Source organism: Marmota marmota, unplaced genomic scaffold, assembly GCF_001458135.2.
Source record: "Marmota marmota marmota unplaced genomic scaffold, marMar, whole genome shotgun sequence".
In the NCBI taxonomy this organism is placed as follows: Eukaryota; Metazoa; Chordata; class Mammalia; order Rodentia; family Sciuridae; genus Marmota; species Marmota marmota.
In genome coordinates, this window is record NW_025999869.1 from 21,265,378 (window position 1) to 21,289,119 (window position 23,742).

Genomic DNA, 23,742 nt, shown 5'->3' on the forward strand with positions numbered 1-23,742 from the left:
GGGGGGGGGGGGGGGGGGATACCAGAGATTGAACCAGAGGAGCTTAAACACTGAGCCACATCCTCAGCCTTTTTTACATTTTATTTAGAGACAGGGTCTCAATGAGTTGCTTATTGTCTCACTAATTTGCTGAGGCTGCCTTTGAACTTACAATCCTCCTGCCTCAGCCTCCCAGGCCACTGGAATTAAGACATGTGGCACAGCATCTGGCAGAAATTCTTAATAATATATTAACCATGGAAAAAACTTCTCTCAGGGAGGAGGCTAGAGCTTGATGGTGAAGCACATGCATAGGATGAGCAAGGCCTGGGTTGTATCTCCAGCACAAAAAAAATAAAAATGTATCCCTCTTTTCAAAAAAGATAAAAGAAGCAAGTTTAGGGGGCTGGGGTTGTGGCTCAGTGGTTGTGGCTCACTCGCCTAGCTCGGGTTCGATCCTCAGCACCACATAAAAATAGATTATAAATATTAATAATTATAATTATTAATAATTAATAAATATTTAAAAAGAAGCAAGTTTAAAAAGTTATTTGCTCAAATTCAAGCCAAAATATTTGCTCAAATCATTCAAAACAAATGAAAAATTTTCTCATCCTATAGAAATTCTAAAAGTATTGCCATTTACTTATCACACATCACAAAATCTCTCATACCTAATGGGCTGGGGGAAGAGGGAAAGAGGAAGTTGCTGTTCGTAAAATCTATAGTTTGTTTTGCACATTGAATGAAAAGTTCTAGAGATCTTTCATACATCTATGTGCACCTTGTTAAGACAACTGTACCTCATACTTAACACCTCATACTTAAACTCTCATAAAAACACATAAGAAATTTTAGGAGAAATAAAGATAGTTGTAATTCAGAACAGTTATTAAATTTCCACATAAATCACTAGTAATGCTGTTAAAACTGCAAGTGTATGCTGAGGCTGTAGCTCAGTGGCAGAGCACTTGCTTAGCATCTGTGAGGCACTGGGTTGGATCCTTAACGGCACATAAAAATAAACAAATAAAATAAAGGCATTCTCTCCATCTACAACTACAATAAATAAATAAATTTTTTTTTTTTAAAACTGCAGGTGTTTTTCCTCCTGAAATTCTAATTCAGCAGATTTGTGGCATGACCACAAATCTTCATTTTTAACCAGCAATCCAAGTGAGTAATATTGTTAGACCATCATCACATTTTGATAAACAACTGAAAATATTTATTATAATTTTTTGACATTAATTAATATTAAGCACTGAATATAACATTTAGGATGTCTCATGGCAACATCATTTCAATCCCTATCAAACACATTTTTGTCCCAAGCACAAAAATAAAAAACCCTAAAATATAATGACATATTTGGCATCTGAGGTGGTAAAATTCTTTATTTCTACTTAGTTCACATATTTTAATTTATACCTGGTTACTCAGTACTTAACACTTTATATTTCCCCAAAAGCATTTAATGAAATACCTTGATTTAGTGAACTATTGATAAGAAATATTCAAAAATTTGTACTTACCACCAAGAAAAAACTAAACCAAAAAGTAACTGATAGGTACTATTCAAACAGTCCTCATAGAACACTCTACTATTAATAAACATCATTTTTTTTCATTTTGTCAGAGATACCAAAGCCAAATCATTCTTCTAGAAAATTATAATTTGATATCAAATCTGAGAAGGTATGATTGCTCTCTAACAAAGAGACAGATAATGCAATTTCTTATGTAGCCCTGGACATGTAAACAAAAATTTCCTTACCTGACAGTCTGATCATAGAAAGTTCCAGAATCATCAGGTACCACCTCAGGTGTTTGCTGTCTTTCTTCAGGCTCCTCTACTTCTTCCTCAGATTCTGAGGAAAAGAAATTTAAAACATAATTTGTGCTTACCTAATTTTCAGTTCATTATAATGTCTACTACAGGAGATTCATATCTTTTAAACTGATTTTACCAATAAAGATGAGAATGGGAAAACAATGTCTACTATTTTAAAAAAAATAAAAGAAAGAGAAAATGAGGTCATAAAGGGAAACATACATAGGGCAATTTGATAAAATCATGACACAGATTTGAAGGACAGATTAGTGTCTTGGTTAACACAGAATATGAGGTCATATTTCAATAATCTAATGTACCTTACTAGCTACCACTACCTTAGGTAAACTAGTATATCTCAATACCCTAATGTACTTTATTGGAGAAACAGTACCTAAAGTACTGTCTATAAGGTGTATATTACATAATAAATATAAAGCACTTAGAACAGTATGAGCCATGTAATAAAATTCAAACACTATCCATTGGTCTGCTTTTGCACATAATCCACAGCTATCCTTTCTTTCAGGCTAATTTTCAAGAATATTTGTATAGCAAACAGCCTTAGAAAAAAGTATTCCTCAAGAGCAAAGGAGAGGCATGTTACTGCCTAGAAAAGATTTGGTTTCCCTGAAATAAGGGTTTCACACCTTTAACAACCCACTGCAATGCATATATCATGAGACCTTCTTCATGGGGTCCTATGGGAACTAAAGCAAAAATGCTACTATTGGCTGCTGAGAATGATAATCTACTTCTGACCTTAGAGTCAGGTCGACTCCCAACCTCCATGAAAAAAGCTAATCAATTAGCATCCAACAAGGGTAAAAGCTGAGATTCTTCTTGTCTTAACAAATACTACTTAATCACAATAAAGAACCAACAAAACTATTCAATAAACCCATTATTCCCTAAAGGTCCATCAGATGTTGTTTAAAATGTTTAGATAAGTAACGTACAGTGCTTCACTACTTACCCTCCTGAGGCTCAGTGACAAAGCCACCAAAGACCTCATCTTGGTATCTGAAGATATCATTATGAACATAGAATTTATTTGCAACAGAGCCCTGCAATGCCAACAAAAAGTTTTAATTTATACAACAGACTTTCAAAGAGCCAAATAACTACACCAGTGTTCTAAACTAGCAGGAGATACTTGGCAATGTCTGGAGACATTTTAGTTTTCATGACTGGTACAATCACTTTACAACTATTAAGCAGAGTGCAGGGATGAACAAGATAGCCCCCAAAACAAAGAATTAGTTAACCCAAAACGCCAAAAGTACCAAGATTAAAAAGTCATGCTTTATACTACAGTTATTTTAAAAACTATATTCTAATACATTTTATTTGTTCAAAACATTTATCCTCATCACCAGATGAATACCAAAAAAAAAGATTAAAAACTCTAAAGTATGTAAGATGCAAAAGCTACCACCTCAAATCATTAGGCAATTAGATATTTAAAAGTCCCTATATCTGCATCCAAAAATATTCATTCTAACATTCCAGGGTGGTTTAGCTAAGGGGAAAAAAAATTGCTCACATTATGTCTAAGACATATCCAAGTCCAAATCCAGTTATGTTATTTAGTAGTTACTCAATTTCAAAGCTGTTCCCTCATCCATAAAAAAAGATCAACATATATACCTCAGTGCATGTGTTCTCAAAGTTTATAAAACAATGCATTATGTTAACATAGAAGAGTCATCCCTTTAGAGTCTGATGTATAAAAATGAATAAAAAATTTAAAATAAACTTTTCCCTTTAAAGGGAAAAAAAAAAAGCTATACACCCCAATGCAATTCTTCACACATTTAAAAGTCCTTCAAATATTTTTTTTTTGGGGGGGGGGGGGTATTGGAGAGTAAAAACAGGGGCACTTAACCAGTGAGCCACATCCTAGGCTCCTTTTTATATCTCATTTAGAGATGGTGTCTTATGAGTTGCTTAGGGCCTCGCTAAGTTGCCGAGGCTGGCTTTGAACTTATGATACTTTGGCTTCACCCTTCTGAACTGCTGGGATTACTGGTGTATACCACTCACTACACCTGGCTAGAATAGAAGTCCTTCAAATCTTTACCCTTCAATATAACCCTCCATCTAAAAGATGACTAAAATGATTTCATGTAACTTTTTCAAATAGACAAAAATATTCTCTTCTCAGTAAAAATATAGTATTGCATTTATTATTCTAAATATTAAAAATTATTTTAAAGATTTTAATACTAAAAAGTAATGGTCATTTTTTCATCAAGTTTTTAATGAGCCACTTCTACATATTTAAGCAGACAGGATTCTTGACTGTGATCAATCTGGAAGACTTTCATGATAAGCCTAACTACAAAGAACTAGGGTTCCTTGAAGAAACAGCTGATTCTAGAATTATGCTAAAGCAGGGTCTGTGCAAGCTCAGCCCAGAACATTTTGCTCCACAATGTTACAAAGTGGACCCCCCTCAAAAAATAAACAAACAAAAAAGACACAAAAGAAGCTTGAAGGGGTTCCCTCTGCTTGGATCTGGAACATTTTAGACATGACAGTAACAGATTACAACTCATTAAATAAACTAAAAAGCTACAAATGATTAACAGATAAGAAAGAGAAAGTCCTTTATAGCAGGATGCCAACTAATAGGGGATTAGATAAACTCAATGTGTCACCATCAAAATAGCAACTGATTTCAACCAAAAATCAATGATTGCTAAAGTTAGCATACAAGTTGATAAGTAACAGGATACAAATCTCAAAACAATCTGCACAATGCATAAATCAGAAAAGGAAAAATACTTAACAACACAGTAGCAAAACCTAGTGAACATCACCTTACATAAGGTTAACATCATTAATAAAAGTAAATAACAGGGCTGGGGTTGTGGCTCAGTGGTAGAGCACCTGCCTGGCATGTGTGAAGCACTAGGTTCAATTCTCAGCACCGCATACAAACTAATAAAATAAAGGTCCAGCAACTAAAATATATAAAAAATTGAAAGACCCCTCCTCCCCTGCCCATCTTAAAACAAACAAAAAAAAAACCTAAATGACATCATATGCCTCTTTGAGGTACTAAAAGATACTTAAGTAAGAAGTGTTTACAAAATAACATGACCGTTCTCGAAAAACATCACTGCCATGAAAAATAAAAGATTAAGAAACTACTACAGGGGCTGGGGATGTGGCTCAAGCGGTAGCGTGCTTGCCTGGCATGTGTGGGGCGCTGGGTTCGATCCTCAGCACCACATACAAATAAAATAAAGATGCTGTGTCCACCAAAAACTAAAAAATAAATATTAAAAAAAAAAAAGAAACTACTACACATTAAGAGACTAGAGACACATTATAGCTAAAAGCAATGTATATCTGTGTATTGAATCTTGGACCTGGAAAAAAAAAAAATCACCATGAAGTTCAATATTGGTGTGTTTTCTGAAATTCAAATATGGACTACAGAATGATAGTAACATTACATCAATATTTCCTGAATTTAATTACTGCACTATGATTACAGGACAGAATTCCTTATTCTTAGAAATTGCCCACTTAAGCTGGGAAGGTTGTGTGGTAAATCCCTTGCCTAACACAAGCAAAGACCTGGGTTCTTCCCCCAGCACCACAAAAGGAAGAACAAAATCAACATGCAAGTATTTAAAACAAAAAGAAAGAAAGAAAAAAGAAAATAAATGCCCACATAAGCATCTGAGCATGACTAGAAATGTCTTAAACTTCTTTTCAAATGATTTAGAAGAGGAAACCTTTTTAGGGATACCTAAAAAAAAAATTATAGGCTGGAGATGTAGTGCAATAATAGAGTGCTTGACTAGCATGGGCAAAGCCCTGTGTTCAATTTCCAGCATTACAAAAAAAAAACACAACCCACCATAAGTGGGCAAGTATTGACAGTAACTCTATAGCTATAGGTAAGGTTTACATAAGCATTGCTGCACTATTCTGACAACTCAATGTTTGAAAGTTCAAAAACAATTTAAAGATATGCAAAACCTTTCATTTTTTCCCCACATTATTTCACTACTAAACATACCTCCGGGGCAAGGACAAATGTTTGCATGAATCTCCGCAAAGCCTGGTTGTTGTTTGATAAAAGACCCATCACCTGGACCACCACACCATCATTTAGAGTAGCATGAGCATCAACATGGCGAATCTTAGTGTGGCAGTTGGTGAAGTTTTGTGACATCACCTTCCTGTGAATTTCCTAAGGAATCAAGGCCAGTAGTTAATGCCTTCAATTTTACACCTTCAAAATATCCCCAAATTTCCTAACACAACATAGATAAAAGAGTATATACATGTTTAAGTTACAACAAGAGTTTTTTTTTTTTTTTATTACTCTATTCCCAGTGAGTTGACTTGAATCCTTTAAAATAAATGTCCTGGATTAACACTTTTAAAAGCTTAGAAAACATGATCCCAGGCTAAAAGCAACTATATTCTAACATACAAAGCATTCAGAATATATCATCCAATGTGAACAAATGAAAATCACAGGCCATTCAACAACTATCATATTTATAAAATAGTAACTACCTAAACTTCTATTACAATGTTGAAAAATTCAATCTTTCAGTATTATCAAATGTACTAAGCATGTATCTACCTCAACTTTATTATAGGTTGGTTTCTAGATACTTCCAGACCCAAATAAAACTTGTACTTACTTTCTGTCCATAGACTGCATCTGCTGGCTTTCCATTTGAATCCAATCCCCCATGAACATAGGAAGAGTTCTTTCCATAAAATCTGTATCACAGGAAGATAATTTATTTTCTATCTTTAAGTACCCTAACAGTAAGTATTTATTTTTCACATCATAAATCTACTTCACTGGCTGATTATTGAAGGCAGGAATGTGTTTTCTTTCTTTATCTATATGCAATCATCTATCCATCCCCTCCATGCCATTCAGTTAACATTTTCTGAATAGGAATGGATTTGGTTAAGTGAGGCAGAACACTTATTTTCCAAGTGGTAACTTCCACATTTCAGGATTATCATGTTGGAAAAGATCTTACAGTTCATGTCAGAAAGATCAGTCACTTAAACTTAAGATTCTGTTTTCACTAGGAGGAAGAAAACAGCAGTTGGGCTGGGGACAGCCACATTCTCCATAGGCTTGATGAGTCCTTTTAGATTTCAGAATGCATATGAGCAGTTCCTATTAATTACTTGCAAACTCACACAGGCAGTTTTAGAAGTTTTTAACAATTTCTGCTGATGCAGTAAGAACTTTTAATTTCCTGTAGTTTTCGTTCATCTGTATCTTCAAATACCGTTTTCACTACAATATTCTACCATACACACACACACAAATGCCCCCAAACTAGGCAAAAATCACTATTAAATATTTTTTGTTATCTGTCTTCCAGATAAGTATATTTTTTGAATAAATAAGCCCATACATATTATTTTATATCCTGACTCCACTCCCCAACCCCCAAAAAAGGAATAGGTCTGGAATCACTAGAATAAGTCTTCCTTTTAAAGCTACTAAGAAGATGTACATGTGTCAGAATCCATTCACTACTGGCTAAGCCACTTTTCATTCTAAGATGTGCCTATATACTTCAGAAATTAAAAACAGCCTTAGAATGACAATATTGACAAGAAAATACATTAATGCATTTGATTAGTTTCTTTAAATTCTTGCTTCTTTTTAAACTCCAAGTTTAACTAACTTCTAAGGACAGAAAATAATAAAACTTTCATAAAACAATGAACAGGAAGAATAAAAACCGATTTGGGGACTTGTTCTACCACTTAATAGACATGAGAATAATACTAGCAAATTTTTAACTTCTCTGAGCTTCTACATCCACAAAGTGAAGTTAATACCTTAATGCCTTACTGAAAAGTTTTTGTAGGTAAAGTATAAAGTGCTTGGAAATGATAAAACCTTAAAAAAAATTTTGTTTCCATTTTCAGTGTAAAGCCAAACCAGGTATTAAGACTGAATTTAGGGCTGGGGATGTGGCTCAAGTGGTAACGCGCTCGCCTGACATGCGTGCGGCCTGGGTTCGATCCTCAGCACCACATACAAATAAAGATGTTGTGTCTGCCGAAAACTAAAAAAAAAAAAAAAAAATATTAAAAAAAAAAAGAATGAATTTATAGGGCAGGGGTTGTGGCTCAGAGGTAGAGATCTTGCCTTGCACATGTGAGGAACTGGGTTTGATCCTTAGCACCATATAAAAATAAACAAAACAAAGGTATTGTGTCCATCTACAACTGAAAGAAATTTTTAAAAAGGATGAATTTATAGGGGCTGGGGATATAGCCCAGTTGGTAGAGTGCTTGCCTCACATGCACAAGGCCCTGGTTCAATCCCCAACACCACCACCAAGAAAAAAAAGAATGAATTTATAAACCAGGCACATTGGCACACACCTGTAATCTCAGAGGCCTGGGAGGCTTGAGACAGGAAGATCAAGAGTTCAAAGCCAACCTCAGCAACTTAGTGAGGTTCTAAGCAACTTAACAAGACCCTATCTCAAAAAATAAAAAGGGCTGGGGATGTGGCTCAGTGGTTAGGTACTCCTGAGTTCAATCTCCACTACCAAAACAAAAAACCAATCTGTAAATTTTCCTCATAACCATGTAATATTGAATATGTAAGTTGGCCATCGTACAAAGGAAAAAACAGTTCTGGCCAAACAAATATACATTTTGGAAATTATATGAAATTATTCTAACAAGTCCACATCAATAGTTTTGTATAATGTAACACTGTTTATAAAAGGATATACTGGAAGCACCCTACATCATTAGGAAATTAAAACATACTGCATCTCTAAAAAATAATCTGTCATCACTAAAATTAAGTGATACATGTACTACCATTAAAGATGACCTTAGATTACCAAGCAAAATAAGCTAAAAGAGTTTGTTAACAGAGTTTATTAAAACATGTTTGCATATACAAAAAAAAGATTTTAGTATGCTATTACCAAATATTTTCACAATTTGTTTTTGTTTTTCTGGTTTTTGCAATGCTAGGAATCAAACTGATGGCCTCTTATATGCTAAGGCAAGCGCTCTACCACTGAACCTAGATCTTCTTAAATATAGTCTTAATAAGTGAGATTATAAATTTGTAAAATTTAGTTAATAGTTCTTTTTAAATACTACTTAGAAATTCTTTTAAATTTTATAATTTTAACATCCAGTACTTACAGGTACTTATGTAAAAGCACTGTTATACAACAACCTCATAAGAAATATGCTGCTGAATGGAAAAATCTCACATATAAGCACCACACACTATAAAGAAAGAATTAGATGAATAACTTCTTACCTATGTAGCATGTCTGGGGCCTGGTTCAGCAGTGTGTAATACTGTCTCACAAACTCCCGCCCGACCAGCAGGGGACTAGGCTTCTCCATAACCATTGCTTTGGTCAATTCAACCTGGGGGGGTAGGGATGGGGATAAACATTAAAAAAACAAAACCCACACATACCAGGTGACATTTTACACATTCAAATTTACTAAAATCAAATGAACATATGTGAAGGAAAAGTCACTATGAAGAATTCACCACTGGGGCTGGGGTTGTGGCTCTAAGGTAAAGCACTTGCCTAGCATGAGGGAGGCACTGGGTTCGATCTTCAGCACCACATGAAAATAAAGACATTGTGTCCAACCATAATTAAAACATAAATATTAAAAAACTTTTTAAAAATAAAAAAGAATTCACCATTGTTCCCAAAATTCAATTTCCTTAACTGGATAAAATAACCTCAATATACACCCTACCATAATTTTCTTGAGTTAGTAAGTACACAAAAAACTATGCTGTATTATATGCATGTACATATATGTAGCAATTAATCCTGTCATTATGTGCATCTATAATGCACCAATAAAATGTGAGGAAGGGGCTGGGGCTATAGCTCAATGGTAGAGCACTTGTCCAGCACATGTGAGGCCCTAGGTTTGATCCTCAGCACCACAAAAAAAATAAATAAATAAAAGTATTGTGTCCATCTACAACTAAAACAAATAAAATGAAAGAAAAAGTGAAGGGGAAAAAACCAGCATTCTAATTGCAAAATCATAAACACATTCTTATTGTGGCAATAGAAGATTCAAGGACAATAACCTTAATATGGCTTTAACATCCAGGTACAACCTATCACACCTTCAACTCCATCTAAATCAGATAACCTTTAATATTATTTAAAAATAGAAACTATATATGTGTAATAATATGATGCATTTTGCTGTCATGTATTTAAAAAATAAAACCAATTAAAAAATAGAAACTTTAAAATCAAGATTTCTAAATGTACTTATTAGCTCATCTTATAATGGAAACAAAAAGACTATAAAAATCAAATGGGATAAAGTTAACAAGACGTTTTTACTCAGCAAAATAATTCCTACTACTCAAAATAATCAAGAAGGTTTGCAGGTAATACCTATGAATATTTAGATACTTATCAAGTTCTCAATTATTGCCAAGTATTACCAAAAATGACTTTCAGAAAAAATCTGATATTCTGACTTTTTATTTAAAACTGGAAAGAAAACCATTCTCAACTTACACAAATATACACACATACACACACATTAACCTAATTATGATATGCAAAAGGAGAAGAACTTTATTTTATATTTTAAAAAGATGGGCAAAATGGATTTTTCCCCTTCCCAGAACAAGGGACTGAACCCATGTACGCGCACATGCTAGGTCAAGTGCTCTACCATTGATCTACATCCCAGCCCCTTTTCTTCAATTTTTTTAGACTAGGTCTTAAGTTGCAGAGGCAGCATAAAACTTGTGATCTTCCTGCCTCAGCTCCCAAGTTGCTGGATTACAAGGTGCATACTACCATGCACAGCAAAATGGATTGATAAATTTCTGAATAAACGATTTGTTTGCCCTAAAATCTAGTTTGTTTGTTTATTTAATAGATAATCTTGCTATGTTTTTCAGGCTAGCCTCAAACTCTTGGTGCAAGCTCAAACTCCTTGACAAATAATCCTCCCACCTCAACCTCGTAAGCAGCTAGGATGAAAGGAGCAGCACTGAACATGGCTCTTGCATCATTCTTGAAGAGCTGTCCCCACTTACTACTTGCTTCACCAAAATCTATATCAGTCCTAAGACTGTTCTTCATTTTCCCCAAATTACAGTCCCTCAACATGGATCAGCTTTCATAATAGGAAAATATATTGCCTTCAGGCATGGTTATCAAGATACCAGAAACAAAACTCTGGAACTGAAGTATTAAACTAATAAACTATCAACCTGAAGCAGAACGAGAGCCATATCCTTCACCTGTCTCTTGATCTAAAATAATTCCAGCAGGGCTTAGTGGCACACACATATCCCAGTAGCGTGGGAGGCTGAGAAGCAGAAAGCCAACTTCAACAACTTGTCAAGGCCCGGAGCAACTTAGTGAGACTCTGTCTCAAAATTTAAAAATTGAAAAAAGGGGTCTGGGGATGTATCCGTGTATCTCTGGATTCAATCCCCAGTATCAAAAAATAAAATAAAAATTTGAAAAATAAAATAATTTCAGGTTTTCTTATAGATCCCAGAATTTAAAGATATCTGGACATTAGAGATTCTTAGTTATCTATCTATAGCCTGTGGTTTCCAAGATTTAGATTTCCCCTTGCCGCACTTACACGAAAGCAATTTCACCTATTTATATATAAAAATTCCTTCTGTAAGGTTTCCTTTCTTAAAAGGGGTTCAGAGGGGTTAGTGGTATAGCTCAAAGATAGAACACTTGCTTAATATGCCTGACACCCTGGGTTGGATTACAGCACCACAAACAATTCAGAGGGAAAAAAATTCCTAAAATTAAGATAATTTCAAGGACCTGGGTTCAATCCCACCACAACAAAAGGGGAGGGGAAATTAGCTACTCTCATTCAGGATTAGCATCTAACCCAAACAGATGAACAGGAAAAAAAACACTGTGATTATGTTATACTCTCAGACCTCACAACTAGTTTCAGAAATGAAGCAGATCTCTCTATCTCAGAAAAGGTAAAATATTTTCATTCCAACAAATTGCACTGTTATATTTATATAAAAAGGCTGAACATCAAGTTTTGCCTTCCTGTCTTATTCAAAATACATACTATATCCACAATATAAAAAGTAATTCAAAAGGCACCTTCTTCACAGGATAAAAGAAATCAGAAGCTGGTCATGGTGGTACATACCTATAATCCCAGTGACTAGGAAGGATGAGTGAGATGCAGGAGGATTGCAAGTTGGAGGCCACCCTCTGCAAATAAGTGAGACCTGGATTCCTTAGAAAACTTGGAATGGAACCACCATTTGATCCAGCTATGCCACTCCTTAGTATATACCCAAGGACTTAAAACTCAGCATATTAAGTGATGCAGCCACATCAATGTTTATAGCAGCTAAACTCACAATAGCTGAACTATGGAACCAACTTAAGTATCCTTCAACAGATGAATGGATAAAGAAAATGTGTATACATACACAATAGAATATTACTCAGCCTTAAAGAATAAAATGGTGGCATATGTGGGTAAGTGGGGGTAAGTGGGGTGAAGCTGTTCTAAGCAAAATAAGCCAATCCTAAAAAAACAAATGTTTTCTCTAATATGCAGATGCTAATTCACAATAAGGGTGTGGAGGCTAAGGAAGAATAGAGTTACTCTGGATTAGGCGGAGAGGAGGGGGGAAAAGGGAGGGAATATGAGGGTAGGAAGGAGAGTAGAATGAATTGGACAATGTTATTACCCTATGTGTTTATATGACTACCCTATGGGTATATGTGTGACTCTATATCATGTACAACCACAAGAATAAGAAATTATACTCCATTTATGTACAAGGTATCAAAGTGCATTCTACTGTCATGTGTAACTAATTAGAACAAATAAAAAGGGCCAGGTGCTTAGTAACTATTTTCATGTCCAGCCAAGATGTAGAGATTGCTGTGTGCTATAGGATTTTCTGTTGGCCTATTTTTCAAAACGACAAACCCGTCTGATCCAAAATAAGTGGGAAACTGGTTTACCTATTATGGGTTATATCTCAAATGATCTGTACATTTGGGTAGAACTCAATATTTTCTGTAGCTGGAAACTGCTAGTCTATCTCCTGTCACTATGTGGTAGTTACTTCAAGTCACAAGAAGTCATTTTCTTGCCTTCGATATAGAGCCTAAAGGATTTTGATTGTATGAGAGTAGTAGTAATTCATACAGTGTTATTTAGGAATTTATATTATGATGTAATTGGTACACTAATCATGTTTCAATAAAAGCTATGAGATGAATAGTCCTCTACTTCCCGGAAACAGTCTTTAAAAAAAAAAAATGTAACAAAGATGCCATGGTATTTTTAGATAACTCGAGATTATATTTGATTTAGTGACCATTTTATCATTTTATACTATGCCTTATTCTTTATTAATGAACACACTTTGATTAAAAAAATTATCAAATGACTTTTCACTTATTAAAAAAGGGGGGGTGGGACAAGGATGTGACTCAGTGGTGGAGTGCCCTGTATTCAATCCATAGAACTGTAAAAAAATTTAAAAATTAAAAAAAAAAAAATCAGTAATTTACTTAATATGTACCTTTTTCCCCTTTACCCTCAGTACATTCTTCACCACTATCTGTTCTTCTTCCCTAGTTCATGTAACAAAACATGATTAGTATACCAATTACATCACAATATAAATTCCTAAATAACACCGTATCAATTACTGCTACTCTCATACAATCAAAATCCTTTAGGCTCTACATCAAAGACAAGAAAATGTTAAAATACACACACACAACACACACACACACATGCGATCTGCTTTATTTGGGGTTGAAACTGTCAACTTTAGAAACACAAAAAAACCATTAGCCAAACCAAATTGTAACACTGTACTACTGAAGTTGCAGAAGTCTCAACATCAGGCTTGACTGAAATACCCTTGTATATTCCCATTTACAGTATAAACATTATTAGTTCCATGTGAATGGCAGCTAGCTCCTAAAGTCTCTCATTTAAGCTCCTTAATAAATATTGTTCCAACAGGGTGTGGTGGCACACACCTGTAATTCCATCAACTCGGGAGGCTGATGCAGGAGGATCACCAAGTTCAAAGCCCACCTTAGCAATTTAGTGAAGCCCTAAGCAACTTGGCAAGATCATCTCCAAAAATAAAAGGGGTTGGGGATGTGGCTCAGTGATTCAGTGCCTCTGGGTTCAATTAGTGGTACCTAAATAAATAAATATTGCTCCAAAGAGCTCAAGGGAAATGGTAGTGGTTATTTAGAATATTCCACATAGGGTAGATATAGACAGCAGGTTTATTTTCTAGGTCCTAGCGCTAAAAAAAATCCCCAGTCAAAAAAAAAAGGGGGGGGGGGGAACCTAACATAATGAAAGACTGAAAGATTATCCTAAATAGTAAATTTCTTTAGATTAGGGACAGACCACATATCTTGCTCAATTTTTTAGCCCCTTATTTTTTTTTTTCTCATGATACTGGTGATTCTACTCAGGGCCTTATATATGCTAGGCTACCACTCTACTACTGCACCACCAGCGCCCCCAACCACCACTTTAAATCTTTATTATTTTATTCTGCTGAGTCTGGTCTGTAATTGTCCCATCTCAGTCTCCCAAGTAGCTGGGATTACAGGCATGCACTATATCTGGCTACCCCCTAAAATTTAATGTCTGATAGATAAAAAACTCTAAAGAACTTTTGTTCAACATTCTTACACAAGAGGAGGTTAGAATTCAATACAAACAAAATAGATTTTTTTTTTTCCCCAGTGCTGGGGATTGAACCCAGGTCTAATGAACTCTAGGTAAGCTCTCTACCACTGAACTACATCCCCAGCAAGGGAAGCAGATTTATTACCATCTATCAAAACTGAACTGTTAGATTTTTCAGTATTTAGATTATAATAGAGGATACAACAGTCTCAATAAGACCAAAGAGAAAACTAACCTAAGGTGTCAGAATCCAAAAAAATGGTTGCCTAAGAGGAAACTGACTAGTAAGGATGAAAAAGGAACCAGCTAGTTTAGAAACTTATGCAGCTGGATGGTTATATGAATATGTACAATTAAAAAAAAATTCAAACTGAACTCTCAAAATTGTGTATATTTTATTGTGTATAAATTAAGACTTCTAAAAATAAAGAATCTAAAAAGCACTTTGACATTAAAGAAGAAAAAAAAAACTTCCAGATAAAGTGGCACATGCCTATAAACAGCAATTCAGGAGGCTGAGGAAGGAGGATTTCAAGGTCAGCCCTGGCTGGCTGATGAGATGTAAAAAGTAAAAAGAGCCAAGGATATAGTTCAGTGGTAGATAGTCCCTGGGTTCAATCACCAATATGGGGGCGGGGGGGGGGGGGAGGGGGAATCCCGACGATATCAGAAGAATACACTAGAATAATTAGTGGATTTTTTTGTCTGGCAGTAGGGACTGAACCTAGGGCCTCTGTGCACACAATGCTCTGCACTATATTTCCAGCAGAATAATTAAGAATATTAAACCAACATGTACCTGTACTACCAGTTACTACAGATAGGTCAGGAAAGTTCTTCAGTTATGTAAGATGATACACTGTTTTGTGGGTAACTTGATCATTCAATTTTAAAAAGTAGTCTGTTTGATCATTCTTAATTAAAAAAAAAAAAAAAAACTTTGGCAATTTGAGCCCAGAAGACTTGTGTCTATTAAATGTCTCTATCAACCCTAATTAGAGGAAAATTTGTTTTTTATAAATCACTTCTGAAATCTTTATTCTTTTCTCGCTCAAACATAAAACAAGTTATGAGAAACATAGGACTAACAAAATAACTTGACAATAGTCTCTATTCTCTTTATTCATCAACTCTCAATTATATAAAATCAAAATAATTTAAAAAAGCAAACTGAAATGGATTTATCATAGAAAGAACAATATTTTGCCAGTTACTGATCCACTGTGACAAACGTTTTATAAAAACTATTGGGCTGCGGTTGTAGCTCAGTGGTAGAGTGCTTATCTAGCACATGTGAGGCACTGGGTTTGATCCTCAGCACCATATAAAAAATACAGTTAAAAACAAACAAAAAAAACTATTAAACCGAAGGAAAGTACACACACCCAGAACTATGAAACTACTAGAAGAAAACACAGGGGGAAAGTTCCAATGAAAATATACACTAAAAACTTCCAAGATTCTCCCATTCTAACACTCTTGGGTACACTGTGTCCTTTCCCAAAAGAGTTTTTTAGAAATGCCTACAAATAGATTCTAGTTATTCCCAATTTTAAAAAGCATATATCAAGAAAACAGTATTGGTTAGAATACAAATCATGTATCAAAATAAGAGTAAGAAATAAAACAGTTTTATTATTTCAACCACCAAAAACAACTCTCTTCCATGCTGATGTGATGGGCCTGGGGTCTTCCTATAAGACCAGAGCAGCTTTTCCAAGAAAACTAAGTTTGTAGTGATTCAGGGGGTTGAAGCCCCTAAGCAACTTAGTGACACCCTGTCTCAAAAAATAAAAAGCCTAGGAGGCTAGGCGCAGTGGTGTATGCCTGTAATCCCAGCAACTCAGGAGGCTAAAACAGGATGACCTCCAAGTTAAAAAAAAAAATTGGTGATTGTGTGAACTGTGTCAATGATATTTCCATGATGTGTGTCTGTGTTATGTAAATTTTTTGCAGTACTGGGGATGGAACTCAAGTTAGCCAAGCATGTTGTCTCATGCCTATAATCCCAGCTGCTTGGGAGGCTGAGGCAGAAAGATTGCAAATTCAAAACCAGCCTCAGAAACTGAGTGAGGTGCTAAGCAACTTGATGAGATCCTGTCTCAAAAAATTTTAGGACTGGAGATGTGGCTCAGTGGTTAAGTGCCCCTCGCTTCAATCTCTGGTACCAAAAAAAAAAAAAAAAAAAAAAAAAAAAAAAAAAAAAAAAAACAACTTACACCATATATAAGACTTAACTCAAAATGGTCCAAACCAAAATGTAAAATTCAAAACTAAAGAAAACCTGTATGAGAACAAGGTAAGCAAAAATGTCATATATATATATATATATACACACACACACCAAAAGCACATCACAAGAACTGATAATGTGAACTTTTATCAAAATTAAAACCTGCTTTGCAAAAGACACTATTTAAAAGAATAAAAAGACAAGCCACAAACTGGGAGTAAATATTTGCAAAGCATATATCAGATTTAAAGAAAACACAAAATACTTCAATCCAAGACCTATAAAGAATGCAGGTGCAGGGGCACATGCCTACTTGCAAGGACTCATCTGCAATTTCAACAATTTGGAGGCTGAGGCAGGAGATCGAAAGGTAAACACACACCCTCTAAAATAAAGTTCAACACCAGCCTGGATAACTTAGAGAGACTGCTCAAACGAAATAATAAAAAGCCTAGGAATGTAGCTCAGTTGTACAGTGACCCTGAGTTCAATATCCAATACCCCCGGCTCAAAAAAAAAAAAGCCATGAATTTTGTTTCAAGGTTACTTTGTGTATTCAAACATTTGAAACTCAGTTGACAATATTTTCCAAATACCAGAGCAACTTTAATAAAAGCAATATCAGTGCCCGAAGAGCAACAGCACCAAATCTGGTTCCACTGACAATCTATTTCCCAAACTTTTCACATTAATCACCTATCACCTTCCCTTCAATATTCTGACTGCTCCTCAGAAGAACTGTTGATTCTAGCCCCAGTATAGGCAAAATATTTGTGAGCCTCAAGTACATGACAATTAATACAACAAAGAAAATGCTTTAAAAAAAAAAAAAAGTCACACTGGGACACACTTGTAATACCAGCAACTCAGAGGCTGAGACAGGAGGACCCCAAATTCCAGGCCAGCCATGGCAACTTAGTAACTTGAAAAATTAAAAAGGGTTGGGTGGGCTGCGCATGGTGGTGCATGCCTGTAATCCCGGAGGCTGAGACAAGAGGATCCCAAGTTCAAAGCCAGCCTCAACAACTTATCAACACACTAAGCAACTCAGACCCTGTCTCTAAATAAAATACAAAATGAGGCTGGGGATATGCCTCAGTGGTTGAGTGCCTCTGAGTTCAATTCCCACTACCCCTCCAAAAACGGGGGGGTTGGGGTGGGGGGTGAATGCTGGCTGGGGATGTAGCTTAATAAGAGTACCTCTGGGTTCAATCCCCAGTATTGCAAAAAAGAAGAAAAAAGGCTACCCATATTGACAAGATCCACTAATAAATGCTAAAACTAAGGGGAAAACTTTAAGGAGATACAGATCATTTGCATAAAATATTTCTCCCCAAAATATTATTAGTAGTAGCCATATGTGCCCACAAATTCTGATTCTGTTCCCTTTACAAGAATGTGATTCCTCCCTCCCCTTGAATTAGAGCTTTTAGTAATAGCTTCCCATGAATAGCAGGGAAAATACTAACCTGACAGATCACCTCAATCAAATGATCAAGGTTAAATTCAACTAATGATATTACGCACCTATGATACAATGTGATAAAGGGTATATGTTACACCTCTGTAGCACTCTTTCCCCAAAGCCATAAAATCAGTCAAATCATAGCATCAGACAAACTAAATGAGATCTTAAGTTCATGAAATCAAGTTCATGAAACAAAACAAACACAGATTAGAGGAAACAAAGGAGAGAAGAAGACTAAATACAATGTGGCATCTCAACACAGATTGAGAAACTGAAGAGGCTTTTTTATAAAAAAAAAAAAAAAAAAAAGCCTAAGGATACCAGGCAGAGTGGCTCCAGAGGTTAAGTCAGGAGGATCACAAGTTCTGCAACTTAGTGAGACCCTGTGTAGTTCAATAGTAAAGTGCCCCTGAGTTCAATTCCCAGTACCAAAGAAAAAAGGAAACCCAAATAAAGTCTATCTTTAACAGGATTTTGTTTTTTTGGTTTTTCTGCAGCATTGGGAATTGAACATAGGAACACTTGGCCACTGAGCTACATCCCCAGCCTTTTGTTTTTGTTGTTTTGGGGGAAGGAGGGAAGGAGAATGGGGATTGAACCCAGGGGAGATTTACCATAAGCTATATCCTCAGCCCTTTTGAGACAGGGTCTCACTAAATTGCCCAGGCTGGGCTCAAACTTGTGATCACTGTCCCAAATAGCTGGGATCATAGGCATGTGCCACCAGGCCCTGCTAACAGGATTCTTATCAATGTTAATTTCTATTTTGATAAATGTACCAAGATTATGTTAGATGATAACATTAGAAAAGATTAATAACCAGTACCTAAGACTGCTAATTAACTCAGAATTACTAAATTGGGGAGGGGGGAACTGAGGGGACACTTCAAGAGTCCACAAGCTTAATAATTTGCTATCTTTGAGTATCCCTTCTCTATTTCAAAATTAAAAACTAGTCACTTAGGTTCATAACTCAGAAAAAAACTTTTTTCATCACATGAAAAGCCAGATTACAGTTAATACTAATGCTTATTCATGAAACCTCTAAAAACATTAGCCTCCTATTTTTTGGATCTCATAGACATAGGTGCACACACCGTAGGAAATCCTAAGAGTAAGCTGAGAAATTTTAATAAAATTTGTCAATTTTATTAAATTGACAAATTTTAATAAAATTTGTCAATTTTATTAAATTGACAAAAATTTTAAACCTAGATGTACTTAAAGCATAGCCTACAGGCCTACATCCTACATAAACAGAGGATAGCACAGCCTATAGGCCAGCACAGAGGATGGGAGAAGGCTGGAAAAGTAGGTAGACACAACATTCACGTTTCAGATTCTATATCCTTTTGGTTACAGCACCCTTTTAAGTACTACATGTGCACAAACTAGATATATTTGGGTTTCACAGCTTCAATTTTCAGCAAAAATATCAGAATACCTACAATGTGAAAGTACTTTTAAAAACATGCAAATCAAGGAGGAACATGAGTTCAAAGCCAGCCTCAGCAACTTAGTGAGACTCTGCCTCAAAATAAAAATTAAAAGGGCTGTGGATGTGGTGGTTAAGTGCCCCTGGGTTCAATCCCTCATACCAAAAAAACTAACCATGCAAATCAGTTATGGTTGTAGCTCAGTATTAAAAAGTTCATGCTTAGATCCTGGGTTCAACCCTAGCAATAAACTAAAATATGCAAAAAAATAAAATACTCAAAAATACTGTTATATAGTCACTTAATACCCACCAAAAACTATATCCCTACAAAGCAGATATGTGTCCCATCCAAGAAGCCAGATTTTCTCTGAATTGTGTTTATTGCTTTCTGCTTTTTAACCTAACTTTATTCTTCATGTGTGGATGTTTCTCACTCTTAACCCCATCACCTGGCTTGCAATTCAGTCTCCCCTACTAAGGCCAGATGAGGTTTCCACACTTTAAAACAGAAAGCTGATTTAAGATATAAAAATATAAATGTAGTTAGCTGCCAGTGTGATCAAGAACTACAAGTGGGATTACAGTTGCTGAATCTAAATTTAACTGCAGAGCTTGGAAGGACAGTTACAGGTTTTTCCCACTAACTGTTGCCAAAAGACTAGTGGGGGGAGGGGGTTTTGCTATTATATCCTTTGCAGAGTAATAGTTTTATCCAAGGCCATCAAAATGCACAATTTAATTAGATGAAGAGTACACAATGCCTACCTAAGGTCGGTAATTTTTAAATATCCAACCAATTCGCAAAATGTAAAAAGATCAAGCAATTTTATTAAATTGACAAAAATTTTAAAAATGGTTTTAATAACAAATTCAGGCTTTATATTAAATCTCACTTTTAACATTGATCACATTTTCATCCTAAGAACTATATACAATTATAAAGCTATAAAAATGTAAAATTTTGTGTCCTTCACTTTCCCTGTAAAGTACTAAAACAAGTTATTAAAAAAAAAAAATCCATGTTAAGTAACAACAACAAATACTTCACCATAGGTCAAGAACAAACATTACCAAAGTCTCCTAAGGTTTCTGTAATGGACTGTCAGCTGAAAAGCAAACGGAGTTAAAGAACTGCCTCTTTTCTGCTAGAAACTCGGACTGAAAGGACTGAACTCCAACAAAACTAGCCTAAGGCTGGGGACGTGGCTCAGTAGTTGTGTCTGTCTGGCATACTTGAGGCCCTGGGTTTGATTCCCAGGACCATGCACAGAATAACCTATGTCTTGGGTGAGAAGTAAGGGGACAAAGTCTTATACTACTCTATTATCCCAATTTACTTCAATTCACTTTTGGAGGGAGGGTACTGAGGATTGAACCCAGGGGTCCTATAACTGGAACTACATCTGCACCTCTTTTTAGTTTGAAAGTGTCTCAAAAAAAAATTTGCCAAATTTGTGATCCTCCTGCCGCAGTGTTCCTGGCAGCTGGGATTACAAGCATGTGCCTGCCACCAAAGCCATTCACTTGTTCTTGACAAACTAGAGCACAGGTCGTGACAATAGCAATTTGTGAAATAATCATATAATGTTCGTATTCCTGCCCACCTGATAACCATTTGCCTGAAGCCAATAAAAGTACAGGTTTGTTTTTAATATCTGAAGGTGAAATTAATGAAAATTTCCCTCAATTAACTAATGCCTAATGTGTTTTCATTCTGATATATTTTGCCTGGAGCAATAATAAAGTTAGATGAACAAACTTAATACTTTAAATGTAAGTGGTTATTTTATTTATTTATTTTAATGTGGTGCTGAGGACTGAACCCAGTCAGTGTCTCACATGTGCTAGGCAAGTGCTCATACCACTGAGCTACAACCCCAGCCTCTAAATGTAAGTCATTATTTTAACTTTTAATAAATTATTCAAACTTAAGATAAAATGCAAACTGAATAGGTAACCTATGTATAGAAGGTAGGCTAACCTGAACAGCAGAGTGCAAGTTTCAAGTAAAACAATGTTATAATCCAAAGCAATCTGTTATTTATAGTAACACCAACAAAGGTATGAACTTGTCTGTACAATATATTGCTACTTTCTGGTAAGAAACAAAAGGTAACTACTTGGTAAATACATTTATAAATACTAAACTACCTGACTTTTTAACTTCTTTACATGGAAGTCAATTTCAAATTAACTCAGAACTGGCCCCGAAACTTTTGTGCTATAAAGTTAATCATGCGAATCTAGAAACATAGGAACACTTACTTTATAAAACCAAGGATCTAAAATGACAACTGTACAAGAAAAACAAACTCAAGTTCTTGAAAGGTAAGAAAGGGGTCTTTGCATATAGATAGAATTCTAGTAGGATAAATGCAAAAAAAATTCTGAATGTAGACAGACTTATCCACGAAAGACCCTAAACTGCCCTAAGTATACTTTTCAATAAATCACAATCACTGGTTACTCACCTACAGTGATCCAGTTTATACTCTAAGGGGGCACCTTTCCATTCCAATTTCAAATTTTAGACCAAGTCTCTGGTGAGATCTGAAATTCATTTTGAACCTCGTTCTCTTAATTAATTTATTGTAATGATAATCTCCAAGTTCTTCCTCCACAAAAAAAAAAAAAAAAAAAAAAAAACGGAAAAAGATTCAAGGTCTACTATCAGAGTCTAACTTCTGCTGGCGGGAATTTCCCATCACCCTGTTATGACTTTCAAATCTGAGCCGGAACACTGTCCATGCTCATTTGCATTTACTCATTCTTTACTTTTTCCAGAAGCTGATCGGTCACATCTATCGACTGTACAAATACGGGTAGGGAAGTAGCCTTTCCTTTGTCATAATCCCACTACCAACCCAGGTCTCCCTGGAAAGTCCTAGGACTGGCCTGTATAAATACGCTGCTGCAGTCTTCTCTGCAGTTGGCCTTTCAAAGCTGAGGCTGACCTCAGGGGAAAGTGCTCAAGAGGCAAAGGTGCCCAGGGTGCGCACAAAGCTGAAGCAAATAATAAGCTGGGTTGGAAGGCTCGGAACCCAAAGAACACAGATCCAAATACCGTCCCCTTGCCGTCTGAGTGCCTTTGAACAGGTCACTCCACTTCTGTGCCCTAGTCGCGATGAAATAAGAAAAATCGCACCTACCCCATTAGGTCGTTGTGAGAATCACATGAAGTAGATAAGTGGCTCAGCACAGTGCCTGGCACAGTGAGGGATTAGAATCCTAGGTGCTATTGTCACTAACTCTCCAAGCACTCGCTGTTCCCTCAATGCTAACTCCTGTAAAGCCAGAAAGCGGCACTTCTGCTTTGCGGGCCTAAAGAGTTATCACGCTTCAGTATTGTCCCCATTCCCAGATTAAGTAAAAAAAAAAAAAACCCTCCTGATCTCCGCCGAGCCGTAGCTCGGTGACCAAGCGAGGAAAGACTACCCGGCGCGTGGCGGATAAGGCAGGCGGGAAAAGCTGGCCAGCCGGCGGCGCAAAGCCCCCAGGCCGCGAGATCGCCAAGGGGCCCGGGCGGCGGCAGCTGCTCGCTCCCGCCCCGCGTGGCCGTTGGACGCGGCACGCGCACGCGGTGGACATGGCCACGCGCTCCAGGCAGCGGGGGTTGGGGAGCCGCCGCGCACTCGTCGTCCGCCGCGCGCGCCGGCGGCCGTTGGGGTGGGGGTGGGGGTATGCGGCTCGCTGGCGCTTCTCTGACTTCTCCTCTCTTTCACCACCGCTCCAACTGGTCCTCGTCCTTAGGCCGCACTGTCCCGCCCACACCCCAGCGTACCTGCGCGGCTGAGCGGGAGAGGAACAAGCTTTGCTCCACAGCACAGAAGGTGGCAGGAATCCCTCACGCAAGTGCGTCCGCACACACGCGTGCTCCGCCGCCGGTCTATATAACCGTGATTCAGCCTAACTTGTTGCGGCCAGGTCGGGGTAGCGGAGGACCAATCCCGACTGCGTCCTCTGAGCTCTTCGAATAGCAATTGGGTACCGACTCAGGATGAAGGCGTGGCTCTTGATTGGCTTTGACTCATGCCTATAAGACCGTGAGGATC

The 23,742-nt window shown here is 36.6% G+C and overlaps 1 protein-coding gene across 2 annotated transcripts in view; it reads right to left on the reverse strand.

The window, feature by feature from the left end:
- Positions 1-23,625, reverse strand: part of G3bp1 (G3BP stress granule assembly factor 1) — a 28,851-nt gene extending 5,226 nt beyond the window's left edge. Inside the window, exons 1-6 of one of the 2 annotated variants that reach the window (XM_015492701.2) lie at positions 23,472-23,625; positions 9,123-9,235; positions 6,490-6,571; positions 5,853-6,026; positions 2,790-2,880; positions 1,757-1,850 (exon numbers count right to left, since the gene is read on the reverse strand). In XM_015492701.2, coding sequence (XP_015348187.1) covers positions 1,757-1,850; positions 2,790-2,880; positions 5,853-6,026; positions 6,490-6,571; positions 9,123-9,217 — 536 coding nt within the window. In that variant the 5' untranslated portion in view covers positions 9,218-9,235; positions 23,472-23,625. Of the gene's footprint in view, positions 1-1,756; positions 1,851-2,789; positions 2,881-5,852; positions 6,027-6,489; positions 6,572-9,122; positions 9,236-22,839; positions 23,038-23,471 lie in introns of those variants that run through there. The other variant, XM_048782983.1, reaches the window with a different exon arrangement.
- Between the last annotated feature and the right edge of the window lie 117 nt (positions 23,626-23,742).